At 42.0% G+C, this 15,458-nt stretch overlaps 1 protein-coding gene across 4 annotated transcripts in view; it reads left to right on the top strand.

Moving 5' to 3' along the window:
- PLEKHA1 (pleckstrin homology domain containing A1) overlaps positions 1–7,899 on the top strand; it is a 411,298-nt gene extending 403,399 nt beyond the window's left edge. For all 4 annotated transcript variants that reach the window (XM_069239179.1, XM_069239183.1, XM_069239181.1 and 1 more), the window contains one exon: positions 4,501–7,899. In XM_069239179.1, the coding sequence (XP_069095280.1) occupies positions 4,501–4,812 (312 nt within the window). In that variant the 3' untranslated portion in view covers positions 4,813–7,899. The remainder of the gene's footprint in view (positions 1–4,500) is intronic.
- The last annotated feature ends 7,559 nt before the right edge of the window (positions 7,900–15,458 follow it).

The raw sequence follows: 15,458 nt of genomic DNA, 5'->3' as shown, positions 1-15,458 counted from the left end.
GCCAAGACCTCTTCTTAATTGGTGGTTTTATTATGGAGAGGGGGTCTGTAAAAGGTACATCTAAGGTTGCTTAGTGCATAGATTTTACTGCAGCACAGTTGGAGAACGCATATAACTGCTATTGTTTCCTAACTGACTGTCACTGTGTGGACACCTGCACAACTTGATGACCTCAACAAGGGACAAGATTGTTAGAAATAATGGCACAAGAGGGATGGGATAGAGAACTATGGAAGGTGGTGGGGATTGTTATGAGGAATTTCCACCAACTCCTAAACAGCATACTAGCTGCTGGAGGCAGAGAAGACTAGGGCAGTTTATGCATACAGTGTAAAGACTTCAATGAGGGACCACATGTGGCAGCATTTTGAGCATCTGGGCAAGCTCGAGATGCTTTTCTGCTGTAATGATTGGTTCTCACAAAGGACTGTACATGCTTGATCGTATAACTTCTTTATGTCCTAAATAGACACTTGTTTAGTAGCCACAAGTTCTACGAATCAAGCTCCAGTCAGACTTTTGTGCAGAACAGCAACAAAACCAACTCCAAGCAAATTACCATTTTATCACCTAAAACACATTACCAAGTCCATCTTCATTATACTGGATGTCAATCATTATACTGACTTTGAAAAACTTTGAAATCTCTGCCCACAGCAACATTGTCTGCAAGATAGTGCACAATATCGTCTAGGTGAGTAGGTGTGGAGTTAGAATAGTAAATCTACACTTACCTATGTATGCTAAGATTGACGATATTGTGGAAGTCGATATGTTGTAATTTGTATTGCTGCGGGTCATCATTGATATTTTGATATACAACTCTCCTTACAATTACAAGAAAGGCCCACTCATAAATGAAAACCTGTCTGAGTGACCAAAAAGGGAGGGATGTAAGTGTCTTTCTATTCCTCTTCTGTTTGAGTTATTGTATTAGTTTGACTCCAGGCCATTTGCCAAACCAGCATCATCTTTGTGTCTGCCTGAAATGCTTTTATCAAAATGTAAGCTGTTGCTTCCTCTTCACCTGGCTGTTTAAGATAGTGTTGTTAAGTCATATAGACTTTTGCACATTTGTAGGTTCAACCCCAACAGATCCAGCCCTTCCTTTGGTCAGTGCTAAACCCTGCCACCGGAAAAGACTATCCCAACCAGCAGTGGGTGAATGCATTTTGTCGACCGTTTGTCCACTCATTGTAAGGACTGTAATGAAGCTCTTATGGATGATGGCTTGTTGAATAGCAATTATGGGGCACACCATACTGAAACGCCCACTCAGAGTGCCTGTCGAGGCAGTGGTCACAAGAGGAGGGTGATTGGGAAGATCTGGTATTGATGAAGGTTCAACATTCAATCCTCTCTGGGGTGGTGGAACAGCAACAACTTGTTCGACCACAGACATTTATTAAACTCATTTCCACAGGCGACCGTCACTACAGAAGCATCACTCAACAGATAGGGTGCACATTTTGTCAACATGACTACACAAGGAACTTTGGACCACTCAAGCTCCAGTTTAGTATATCAGTTACCTAGAACTACTGGTCATCTGCCTAGCCCTTAAAGTGTTTTTCAAACTCGTAGTGGGTAGAGTGGTCCTCATAAAGATGAGCAACATGATGACCATGTACTATGTACAAAAGCAGTGGAGTAGTACTGTCTCCCAGCTGGCTGTTAGCAGAGTTGGCGGAGCCCTTGCCGGGGGTGGATCCCACTATGCAGAACGCATGAAAAAGTCCATGAGTGGACACTCCACCCTCAAGTACTACACAGGTACTTTCATCTTTGGGGGACCTCACCCATTGATCTCTTCGCCACTCCAGAATATGCACAATTGCCAAGCTTCACCTCCAGGTACCTAAATCCTTACACCCTGGGCAATGCATTGTGGATGGACTGTTCATTGATATCGGCCTACTCTTTTCCTGCTCTCCCACTCCTTTACATGGTGAGGAAGATGAGGCAGGTGCCCATGACCCTCTTCCTAATGGCCCCAACTTGGGCCAGAAAGTCCTTGTCCTGAGGGCTCAGGGGATGTCCATCAGTTCCTGCAAGAAGCTTCTAATCAGGCTGGACCTTCTTCCACATCAAAATGGCCAAATCAGGCACCCAGTCCTCACGCAGCTGAGCCTGGTGACCTGCCACCTGGGTTCTTAGGAGTTTGGCTACGCAAACCTCACTTAAAGAGTATGTGTGAGGCCCGTAGATTTGCTGCCGGTGCATGTTATGCAGCCCAGTGGAAGCAATTTATCCACGACTGCATCTCAAATAGCTATACCCAATTAAACTCAAAACATAACCTGCTACCTTCTACACCTACAGAAGGTATGACTTGCATACAGATTCATAAGCCTTCACTTACCTGCTGTTGCTGCATGCATGCAGAATAGGGAGCACTCATAGCTCGTAAAAATCCCTGCTACAAAGGCGTGCATGGAGGGACTTAACATGGTAGTACACCTAAGAACGCCCCATCCCTGTATGGAACCTAAACAAGGTATTTACAAGACTTATGGGTCCAACTTTTGAACCCCTCCACTGTTGCAACCTTCAGTTTCTATCCTGGAAAGTGGCAATGTTAGTAGCCATAACCTCGCTCAGATGCATCAGTGACTACAATCACTCCCAAATCAAGAAACATTCATTCAGGTGCACAAGGAGAAAGCTGGTCTTTAGAACTAATCCAAAGTTCTTGCCTAGGTTAGCCTCATCTTTCCACATCAACCAGACTATTGAGCTGCCCATAATCTTTCCACAATCAGGTTCTATATCAGGACACCTTAAATTTCAAACAGGCACACGTACTACATTAACAAGACCAGGTCTTTCAGCAAAACTAACCAGCTGTTTGGAGCTTTTGCTGAATCACACAAAAGTCACCCCATTTCTAAAGCAGACATTGCGAAGATGGATTGTCGAGTGTATCCAGACTTGCTACGCCAAAGTTAAACATGTAGTTACTGTACCTCCCACGGCACACTTTATATTAAAAAGTGGCAACCATGGCTATCCAAGGTACTTACAGTGTAAGTAACGTTTTCCTCCTTTGCTTACCAAGATGAAATCTGTTCTGTTACATTAATCATGTCCTATATATATATAGTATTGGTTGGAATATATGAAGCATTGTATCACAAGGTAGTATCAAGACTAAAGAGTATGTGAATACACATAGGAGAGCTCTGAAGTAAGAAAAGCAGCCTTTCACAAAGCAGGTTTCATGATTGTCTTATATGGACTTCGGCAGGGGCATCCCTCTAATAGTATCTCGCTGCAAAGATTTTAAAAGTACGTGCAGAGAAGAGAATTCAGTGCACGAAGGTATAGATGGTGATACAGTTCTTAGAGGTATTTTTTTGGTATACCTGGTTGAAGGTGATAATAGCATGGGAGTGGATGAGCCTGGAAGCCTTTGTAGCACATGGTATGGTGAGCAAAAGCTGTTGATATGTGCCAGCATCACTCTCTTAAAGCACGAAGTCAGGACCTTTCATGAAGCAGTTTGTGTCTTGAGCCTTTAGGAATGGGGAGAAAGACATTTGTTTTCTGCTTGGTTGGCAGATCAGTGTGTAGCCCACCTGCTGCTTTCTGCTCCCTTGGTATCATATTTAATGTAGCTGATCTAAGAGTGGTTTACGCTGATATCTTAATAGTCTGTATAGCATAGCAGGAAAGTGTTTGGACTTAGATTAAATGCTGCCTTTTTGCTACCCAATTGCTTCTGTTATTTAATGCCTACAGCTATCACAGGTGAGGAGATTGAACCAAAGAGTGGTGGTTGTCGATCCACTGTGTTTTCCATGCAGAGAAAGGCAGGATGGAGGTTTTGTGCCTGGTCCGCTTGGTTTTCTGTTCTATTCCAGCACGCAGCAGGTTTTCCTATGGCTGGTTGGAATGCATCTGCTTTTTTCTTTTATTCCTGGTAATCTGCAATGTTCATGCATTGAACATCGGGCTGCAGGTTTTGATGTTTGATGGAGGGGTAGGGTAGTGGGTGGGCAAGGTTGCTTCTTGCTAATCAGCATGGCGCATTGTGCTGTCCCTGCAGTGAACAATGGCAAGTTTCATTATTGAGTGCTGTAGATAGCGTTTTGGTTTTGCTGCTTTGCCTGGCCGTCTGTATTATCCCTGTGTGGAACAAGAGGCTTCTGGTTTTGTTGGTGGCTAGGGTGTAGGGAGGGTGAAGGCAGTAGGTCATTGCTTTTTGCTGCTCTGCGCGACCCCTGCAAAGGGATAGAAGCTCACAGGCTTCAAGCGGTGGTGAGCATGGAACTGCTTCTTCTGCACCATGCAGCTTTCTGCTTTGTCCCTGCAGAGAGCAGCATGGTACTTGTTGTGGGGTGGGGTGGGATAGTGTCTGCTTTCTGCTGCTCTGCCTGATGCTCTGCTCTCGGTCTTTCTTTTTGGCTTTTTGTTTTTCAGAGAGTGAAGTGTGAGACTGAGTTACTAACTTGCCTTTAATGACTTGAGCACGTATCTCACCAACACTCCCCTTTGCAGGAGCACCCTATCTCTTCCTCCGAGTGCAGCTCATCGTTCCGCACCTCAGCCTCACATTCCACTTCTGTCCCCCGCGACGGCACACCCTGGAGATCCGATGCAAGAAACTCTATCTTGGAGAAGAGAGGATTTCACCAGTCTTTTACCAAGACCCAGCCAGGCTACCCCAAGGTCCAGACTTTCTCTCCAAGAGACAAAATCCACCAAGTGACTGCTCCTAGCCACACTGAGAAGCAGAGTGGCACCTGCGCCCAGGAATCCTCCTGCCATGTGGATCTGGATGATGACAGTCTTCCAGTCAGCGATGTGTGATGGCCTGGCACAGACTGAAGGGAGTTTGTGTTGCGCTTTGTCAACTACAATGGACAAATCACCACTTTGTCTTTGAAGCTCATGTTGGGCTCCAAGACACAATGAAGCAGAGCTTCTTGCAGACTGTCTTTTACTACACCCATGCGCCTTGTTGCTCAAGAGTTATGCCTCCCATGTTCTTTATTGTATGTTGCTTTTATTTTTTATTGAAAGTACTGTGTTCCTTTGTGTACAAGTTGGTTTCTGATCGAGTTTAAACAAATGCCAAACGTCGCCATTGCAGCACTAGTTGTAAGCCAGAAAGTGGCTTTGTGTGCAGTAAACCATATACATGTCTACATTCCCCTTTGTGCCATGAGCCTCTGTGGAGGACACACAAGTGCTTGCCTTTCCATTTAGCTTACATCGCTATTACAGATTTCAGTTGTAACTTGATGCTTCACATATCCTGATATGTATGCCCTGAAAGATAAATTAAAGTGAGTGCAACCTTTCAGAGATGCATGCGAAAATGTCTTCCATCCAGAAACAGGAATCCCTTTATTTTATGGTAAATAGAGAACAAGCTGGGAAAATTAGAAATCTGAGGTCCCCAACCTTATAGCAAAAGTTCCAAGGCATTTTACTTAATTAACATGTATAGTAATTGTTGAACATGTTATTAGCTTACTAACATGCCAAAGCACCTTTATTTTCTTAGGGAATAACTCATTTGTACCCAAGTGCAGGAAAAATCATCGCGGGGCTTTAAAGTATATAATAGATTTTCACTTAATGAAATATACAGAGCCCCCACCCCTGCTGTTCATTTGTTTTATAGCGTAACTATGGGAAACTCTTAACATTGACTTTGTCACATACACTTATTCAAGTGAGGTGTATGAAGAGGGATTATGCAACCTATGAGTAAGGCCTGTGATCGTGCCTTTAATATATAATAATAACCATTCTCTTTGTCCTAGTGTTTGCTTTTAGTGGTTTACTTGTAGTTCGAAATTTGTGAATTTGAAAATTAAGGTAAGCAGTGAGTGAAACCACTCAAAGACTAATTTCTTAGGCCAGGTAATGTGTTTGAGTGTTTAACTTTTACATGAACTACAAGCGGAAATCATCAGGCTTGTCCTAATTTTGTTCTTGGACACTGGGAGCACGGGAGAGTAATATACCAGGTATACAATTTCAAGTTATTTTTTCTGATTTGAATATGTGACTCTTTAAGGTAAAATAACAGACTTCGCAGCATCCAGGGCAAGAGTTTTCAGATTATGAATTTGCGCATGTGTTCTTCATCAGATGGAAGGTAAGACGTACTGGGTGAAGAGCTCCCTTATCTGAGGATTAGCCTTTGCAAGAGCCTCATTTGATTGTTCATCGGTGAGTTGGTCAACTCATTATTAGATATAACAAACCTGTATGGCTAGAAGCTGAAGTCACTTCATCAGATACTGCTCCAGTGTATTATTAGCTTATGCTTTTCTCTCCACATCTAAGGGTCGATCAATGTAGGGGATCATAGCTCCAGATGCCCCAATCTTCTAAAGTTAGTATGTCACAAGCTTTTTCTGACAAACTATGCTATATGTTTGGTGGCAGGCTCCTGAATCATACAGACAGATTGGCTGGTGAAGATTATACTGATCTGGTTAGTGATTGGTTTATTTGAAGATAGGTATATTACTACTTACGTATAAAGTAGAACTACTGCCGGCTTCTTAGAACCAACTGCATTTTGTTTCTGTTTGTGCTCTCCAGGATAGTGCTGTGAACGGGATCCAAATGTGTCACTTTTTGTAAATTCCTGCCCAATACGTTAGGGACTAGTAGTCTTTATTGCTTTTCCTCATATGTCAAACTGTCCAAATGTTCGACTGCTGCCTCCAATTTTGATTGGAGGCAGTAGTGCTTAATGAAAGTTGGCATTTACTTCCACATTGCTGCATTAGAAAAATCTCTCAATTGGATACATGCATATTTGGCCCATTGTGGCCTCCATACTGTAAGTGGAGTGAGGATCATTTTTCTCAGCAATGGCCTAACAGCCTTGGAATTAATCTGAGTAGTTTGTCTTTGTTCTGATAATGGTAGGCCATTGGTGTTGCTGATATACAACGTGCTGGTTGCCTGAAGTCTTTAATTTCACCTCTGTAGAATTTCAAACATCATTTGACATCCAGCGAGTGGAGCGGGACCTTCCCTTTTCGGTGGAACTGTTTACTTAAATAACTTGTGACATGGATTTTTTTAATGATAATTGCTTGAAGTTCCCCAACTTGCTTTGCTGACGTGATAACTCGCAGAAGAGCTCTCTTCCACCAAAGGAACTGTCTACTTTTGTATATGTATAGGAAAGTCTCTTTAGGGGCCCTAATGCAGTGTATAAATCCCAGAATGGCTGCCCATAATTGGGATGATTCAGAACAAGCCTTTCATAAAATCCTTGATGACCACTTGAAACTTTGAATGCTTTCCACTTTGTACTATTGAACAAGGAATTCCTTTGGTAAAATCGCAGTTGTATGAAGGTTAAAAATTAGGTGGCACCCAGTTGCAATGTGAAGTAGAAACCTTGTGTTGCTCATATCTGTCTATGCACATACACAGATAGATAGTACTCCCCCCCCACCCCCCTTAACGGCCTTTATTAATGGACTGCACACCGGAATCAAGATTGAAGCTAAGAGCATGCAAATTGCTGCTATAAAACAGTCACATTTTAACTGCAGTGATTCCCAAAAAAAGTTGGCAGCATGGGTTCCCAAAAATCTTCTGTCTCTCCTACTTATGTGGTAGAGATGTATTAATTAAAGTTTAGATTGGCCTGTGCACATACAAGTGCAATCCTTTCTCATAATTCTACACTTGCTTTGGGATTTTAATTGCTCTTGCAAACCACGCTAATGTTGGCCTTTTGATACTAAATCTGTTTACAAGTGGTCTACGAGGGACACGCAGCGGATTTGCACCTGTACGATTTTGTGGTTGTACATACAAATGAGGGTGGTTTATTTTTGGGGCTGCAGATGTATCTTCAGGAAGAAATTTTACCTTTTGATTTGTGGACTTAATAAACATATTTTATACATTGTCCTAGATTGTGTTCCTGTCCATAATTTCTTTAGAAAAGCCTGTTTTAGCAGCTGCCAGAAGATATGTTTTCTGTTGATGCGTTCTTTTATAATCCAGCAAGTCCATTCTCTCCTCTTCCTTCACATGCATGTTTATACTCTTAGGAAAGGTGACCAAAGCACTTTTCCTAAAGTGTAACAGCACTTTTCAAGCCAGGGTATATGCTGGTCCTTTCTGCTGTATCTCCCCCTTTCACAATTATGTCTGCCTGTCTTGCCATTGTTGTTCTTATGCAGCCCCTAATAGCTTCATTTCTGGACGACTTGTGTGTTTTCTTTTTTAGGAGAATTTTGCGCCACTGTCCTTGAGCCATGCTCAGCAATAATTCACTTGTACTACAGTGGCACTGTACTCTACATGAGGGTCATGAAAGTTGGGTGTCCCCTCCTAAATTGATTTTAGGTCCGGGATCAGGGGAAAAGTAAAGACCTAACAGAACACAACATCCCACAAGACCTGTATTTCTTCTGTTAAAGCTCAAATTGCATTGTGGTCTTACAAAAAACTAATTCTAACAATTTTGCATTTTTATTTACTGTTTATCCTAACTTGATACATGTACTTTAACTGTACTTTTTCTTCATGTACCCAATACATTGTTTACAATACTCAAAACTATCAAATCTTTACTTTTTTCCTTCATGAATCATAAACGTTTTTACAAAAGTCAAAAACCATATTAGTATAGTTTTCATAAAAGCCTTTTGCAGTACACCTTATAACAACAATATTATACACATGATTGTTGTCTCCTCTATCCATCAATCCACTTGCTCACTCCCTAAACACATCCTCCTGCGTAGACCACTCATATCAATCCCAGCCACACCCCACAAACAGCAAGAATTGCAACAGGAAAAGATGTTCTGTTTCAGCTGTTGTGATGCAGGCTAGGGTCACTCCTAAAAGCAGCCGACATACATTTTGGTGGGTGAAAATAATTCTGAATCCACTTTCTTCAGGACAAGACTTTAATATTTCACTTTCACTTTCAACACTTTATTTTGGCAATATGTCATAAAAGTACAAGCAAAAAAATAATAAAATACAAATTTCAGGTAAAATAGTCAATATTAAATAATAAACAGTTAAAATATCATTAACAAATGGTTAAAATTCAAATTAGTAAAAAGGGATAAAATTCAGAGAGAAAAATACACCTGAAATCTCTCCCTCAAAAAACAGCATTAGAATACACATCGATAAAACCCAAATGGTTAAGATATCAAGGCAGCCACTTATGGGCACACCCTCAGTCTGGTCCTCGTCATAGCTATCAGGAAGCATGATACAGCAAAGACCAAACATTGTCTGGAATCAGTCTTTAAAATACGCCGGGCAACTTGGTGTTCCCTGACACCTGGTAGCCAGCAAACAGAGATTATCCAGTTTTTTCCTAATCTTTAAGTATGCCTGACAAATAAATAAGACATGCTCTACTATCTCCCTCTCTGCTCCACAAAAGGGACATCCAGCTGAACCCATTTTGGTATCCCACTTATCAGTAAAGGAGGCAATCAGTAATGTGTTGTATCTAAACTGCAAATAGTTTTCGAGCTAGGGTGGTTGGATTTCATCTAAAAAAAATTGCTTCAGGTTATAAACTTTCTTAATCTGGAGAAAAGAAGCAGTTAGAGTGCCATATGAGGAAAATACCAACATTTGCGAGTTGCAGGAGTTGCCTCAGGCTTAGTCCACAGGTCAGCACATCCCACCTTTACTAGAGTGTCTGTAACTTTTCTAAACATATCTAATCCAGGGAATACTTCTGGAACCAGACATTTCTAAGACTTCTTTAAGGCTCTCTCGATATGATTGCAACTCGGTTGAGGCCCAAATTTGTCTCCAATAAAGAATAGGCCGAATCCCCGCCCTCTCTGAGACTGGTTTAAGGCCAGGTCAAGCCTAAGTGGCAGTAAAAGTGTGCTATCAAGGAGCCCCAATAACTGGTGTAAAAAATGGTTCTCAGCGACTTGCAGTTTTGACACATCCTTTAACCCCCAAAGTTCAGACCCATAAAGGGCAGCTCCCAAGGCCTGCAGTTTATAAATTTGGATTGCAGGAGTAATTGAATGGAATCGGAAGCTTTGTTGGGTTCTTAATAGCGCCCCAGTGTGTTGCATCAATTTTAACCTCTGTTTTTTAATATGGCAGATTTCCGTTAGGGTAAGCCCAAGATAATCAAAAACATGCACATGATCTGAGGGGACACCAATAAGTTTAGAATATGATCTAGCAAGGTGGCCTGGATTTGAAACCATAAATGTTGTTTTGCTGGTTTATTGCTAGCTCCCTCTGATTACAAGGGATTTTGGGAGCAATCAATTAGGCTTATTGGCTTGTAGTTGCGTGGATCAGCTGGATTGTAGATGGGTATAATCTGTGCCCCTTCCCGTGTTGAAGAGGTTGGTGCTTCTTCCATAATAGTAATAAATATTAACATAAAATAGGGGCCCCAGCTATCTGGCTTGTTCAAATATAAATCCCCTGGAGCTTTGTCTAACCCAGGTGCTTTCTTAGGACCTACCTTGGCAATTGCCACCCTTAGTATTTACTCAGGTTGACCAATGGTAGATTGTCTGAAATGATGTATGAAAAATCAGTTGTCAAGACCACAGTGGCTCTAGTGTATATTTAGTGTTAAAACTTTTCAGGGACAGCTTGAGCCTGTGACCGCTTGCTGTATTTAAGAGGAGGACATTCCCAAGGTAAGAGAGCCCTGTCAGAAGTTTGAGGTCCTTGGCTATTTATGTTTTTTCAGCAATAGCTGAGAGCACAAGCAATGAGGGGTATCCCTGTAGGCTGCCTGGCAAACATACAAATTTGTGGGGGTCGAAAGAGCAAGCATTGTGGCTATATATTTGGGTTAAGTAATATTATTCTTGTGCACGACTAGACGAGGACGGAGCGATGTGAAGGGCTCGAAGCTTAGGTACTTGGCTTGGCAGCATAACGCAGGCACCAGTACAAAACAGGCTGGTAAAGCTACACAGGCACAAGACAGTACAACGTGGTCACTAATACAAAACATGCCCCCCTGCATTCAGTTTAGAAGGATCATTAGCGAACTGCAAAGTGCAATGGCCGGGAGGCTCTGGGAATATAGCAGTATACCCTAGTGAAATAATACCCTAAATGAGTACCAAGCGGCGATTATATTGTGTGTTAGTATGGCACGGCCAGAGTCTGATGTGTTCCCTCAATTACAGGTTGAAGACGAGCGATGACGCTAGGGGCTAAATAGGGTTTCTTTTTCTGCCTTCAGGGTCTTGTAAAATGATTTGTGATCTCCAAAGGATAATAAGAGGAATGGGGGATGACGTGAAATATAGAGATAATACACATCCCAAACTCACTTTACAAGCCAGTAGATACTTCAGGTAATTGGAGACCTAGGGTGATGCCCGAATTCTTTTTGCCTATTAGGAGTCCCCCCCCATTATAGGCACTGTGACAGTGCAAAGTTGCCATTGTGATGACAGCGTTAGTATGGATACTTGAAAAACTCAAACCAATGATAAACAAGCAGACCTTCGAGACTGGTGTAACTGCAACTCAGAAACTGTGATTAGGTAGTGGCGGATAAGAGAGCATTGAGCATGTACAGTGAAGGTTATGTTTTCTTTTCCTTGCATTTTTCTTTCTTTTCTTTTTTTTGTCTTTTTCCGCACTTACCTTTTTTCCTGGCTTTGTACGACTCACGGGTGCATTTCATGCTTTAAGTGAATGCTGGGCTCAGGATTGAAGGTATTATGGCGGTTGTTGCGCCACACAACAGGTATTGCACTGCATATGTGTCTTGCATCACTTTCTAACCACGGTATGGGTCCCTATGTAATGGTTTGTGACAATGAACTTAAAAACCATATAAATAAACAGTAGAAACTCTGTGGTCTTGACCATGGATTATTCATACATCATTTCAGACAATCTCCCATTGATCAACCTGAGTAAATTTTAAAGTCTGGTCCTGAAGATTGATTCAGAATTATTTTCACCCACAGAAAAACGAGTCGACTGCTTTTAGAAGTGAACTTATCCCGTGACATAGCAGCTGAATTGGAAGATCTTCTCCTGTTTAATTCTTGGTGTATGTGGGGTGTGGCTGGAATTGGAATAAATGATGTATGCCAGAGGATGTGTTTTGGGAGTGAGCAAGTGGATTGTAGGATGGGGAGAAAACAATCATTTATATAGTATTGTTGTAATACGGTGAACCTCAAAAGGTTTTTATGAAAAATATACAAATATAGTTTTGACTTTTGTAAAAATGTTTTTGATAAATGAAGAAAAAAAGTAATTATTTGATGGTTTTGAGTATTGTAAACAATATATTGAATACGTGATGAAAAAGTACCGTAATATACATGTATGAAGGAGAAATAAATCAAAATGCTAAATTGTTAGAATTAGTCCGTGGTCAGACCACAATGCACTTTGAGCTTTAACAGAAGAAATACAGGTTGTGTGGGATGTTGCGTTCTGTTTGTCTCTGCTCGAGGGTCCACAACGTGTGCCTAATTGTAAATGAGTGGCTACTGCCCCTATTTCCCAGGCTGTTGATGTCAATTAATTGTATTTGTGTACCTGGCATATGTAGCTGTAGATCCACATGCTGTGCAGACTCTGCATTAACTGTTGGGCGCAAACGAGCGCAACTTGTTATTGTTTGAAGAAGTCTTTTTTAAAGTCACTAGGTATAGTGACTTCACCTATCTCTGGCAATGCACATGGGCATCGGTTGCATTGTTACATTGATTTTTCCGCACATACGGTAAAGATGTAGGTGGAGCAGAGAGAATACAGAAAAAGATGACCATGCAAAGTAAAGACAAATAGCACCTGCAATAAACATATGTGAGTGGGGAGGAGGGTGGGAGCATATGAATCTACAGCACTGCATGTCACAAACAGATGCTTACATGGTATACACATGCTGTGCACAGACTGTGTAGCAGTCCTCTCAAAAGCAGTGACTTAACGTGAGGATGTTGCAGAAGATTGAAAAAGTATACATAATGCAGCCTGGCCAACATTAGCTTGTTGGTGGACCAAGACATTTACACAAACACAATAATGTTTCATGAATATGTGAGGGCTGGACCATATAGCTGCTTTGCATATGTGTCAGCTAGAGGTATCTTACCCAAGAAAGTCATGAAAGCTCCTTTCTTGAGAGTGGAATGTGGCCTGGGAGGGAAAGGTAGGGTTCTTTTTGTTTTGTCATAATATGTTTGTATGCACTTAACAAGCCAGCATGTAACCCCTGCTTTAGAAATAGCTTGCTCCTTTTATGGTCTGGAAAAAGACAATAAGAGCTGTTGCGTCTTACGAAAGGGTTTTGTCCTACCAGTGTATAAGTGCTCTTTTGACATCCAGTGTGACAACATTCTGCTACAGCCTCTGGATGTGGGAAGAACACCAGGCATTCTATAGTTGGATTGAAATAAAACCTGGAGACTACCTTGGGTAGGAATTTAGGGTTGGTTCTGAGAACCACTCTATCTTGATGCACCTGGATTACTGACAGGGGCTCTCAATCAGTACCAGTTGGACCCTCTTTAACCATCACCGGATCTGGACTGACTGGCCCAGAGCTCCATTCTGCTCCCCTTCTCTTACAGGCCTTGGTCCCTCAACGCTGTTGCCATAGTCCCTAATGCCACACATAGAGACATTTATCATCCTTTCCGAGTCTGAAGTCAAGGCCACCATCTCTCATGACAAGACAAATATTGGGCTCAGACACAGTGCCTTTGTCCTTTGGAGAGTTTGAGAAGGACGTTGCGAAATGGGCCTTTGACCTCCAATAATGTCATTTCCATAACCTTCCCAGAGGAGAACTGTATTGAGGAGTTGAGTGACATCAGCGGGTTAGTCTCACCACCTGGCCTAGCCACTGAAGAGTCTGTGTTATTCACAAATATGATAAGGAGAGCTGCTAATGTCTTAATGAAGGGGCTTTAGCTGGGGACCTTCAGTGCAGAGCCCCTGCTTTTTAACAAAGCCCTTGTGTTATCTCCCATGTTATGTGCAGTTTGTGTCCTCTGCTACTTAGAGTTATTCAGTTATGTTGTTCCCCATTGAAAAGGCTTTGATACCTATTTCTTGGCCCTTTATTATGTGTGCCACTTTCTGGAGCACTTATTGGTTATCCACTTGCAGGCCCACTCATGCTTTTCTTCGGACCATGGCCTTCTCAAGATTTCCTTCTGTTTGTAGAACAATCAAGTCCTCGCAGATTCCGCAACATATTGCCCGCTTAACATGACTGGCAACCATCATGTCTGGGGCGGGTATAAATACCACGCCTCAGCCACAGGACTGATAGTCTTCTTCATTGTATTGGTGAGGAACCAGCTCCTCTCACTTTGAACCTATCTGCAAGTAGTCCTGCTCATGTTATGACATCTTCTGGAAACACAGCACTCCCAACTAGGCGAGACTTCACACCTGCAAAGGGAAACATTCAACAGGTTAGTGTTTGTATTTTTTTGTGGACCTAAGGCTATTGGGTCCCTAACTTGATGATAATTATTCTTCCTTCTATAAACGTTTATCAGGTTGTGATGTGAGAACAGCCTTTGAACTTTACTGAAAGGAAAAACCTAATCCTCATATTTATAGACATGGGGCTTGTGTGTTCTGTGAATTGGTTGAATTAAAGATGTTATATGATAAGACAGTTACGTAGCCTTTGAGTTTAATAGAGTAAAACCCTGTTTTTGTCCACCTTTGATTATAGCTGTTGATCTAACCCAGTTCAGCAACCTGAGACTAGAAACCCTGAATTCACAGAATTCGAGAACGTGGAACCACTAGAGAGGGAATCCAGACGCCACCTTTCTTTCTCTATCTTCCCAAATCCCCTGCTCCCGAGAACCACGCTCACGCTGAGAGTTGTGCACAAAGGGAAAGAGTGGACTATCCTCGCTCCTACAGAGCTTCCTGACCATTGCAGTGAGTAGCAGAGGATAACAGGAAGCTGAGCCACAATAAGACCTCTGCCTGAGCGATGGATGCAGATCAAAACCCAAGATTTTGCCCAAGCCCTAACGATGATAATTCCGCTACAGTGAATGATTTGGTCAGGGCTCTAGCAATTATCCTAGTAGACGTCCAAACCCTAAGATAGGAGAATGCAGAGTTAAAAAGCAAACTTCATGGATACAAGCCACAAGCAAATCTGTGGTCCTGGGAAGCACAAGCAGTACTCAGAGACTCAACCCCTTTTGCAACCACCAAAGCCTGTCCCATCTTGATTAGTTCACAACCACTAAACGTTACATAGACTACTCCCATTCCGATTCCCCAAAACCACTTTTGGCTATCCTGCCAAATATAATTTTTTTGTTATGATTCCGTGCCGCTCAAAGTTCTTGTGTGTGCCAGGTGCATTCTCTAATGGTTCTGTTAATGTGTCCTTTATAATTTCATACCACAGGGGAAACACTGCCAATTGGTCAATCCTTTTGAGGGAAAACAATGGCCCCTACTATATGATTTTCATAAATTCACAG

Source organism: Pleurodeles waltl, chromosome 6, assembly GCF_031143425.1.
Source record: "Pleurodeles waltl isolate 20211129_DDA chromosome 6, aPleWal1.hap1.20221129, whole genome shotgun sequence".
Classification (NCBI taxonomy): Eukaryota; Metazoa; Chordata; class Amphibia; order Caudata; family Salamandridae; genus Pleurodeles; species Pleurodeles waltl.
Note: the sequence above shows the minus strand (reverse complement) of the source record. Positions and strands in the feature narration are given on the sequence as shown.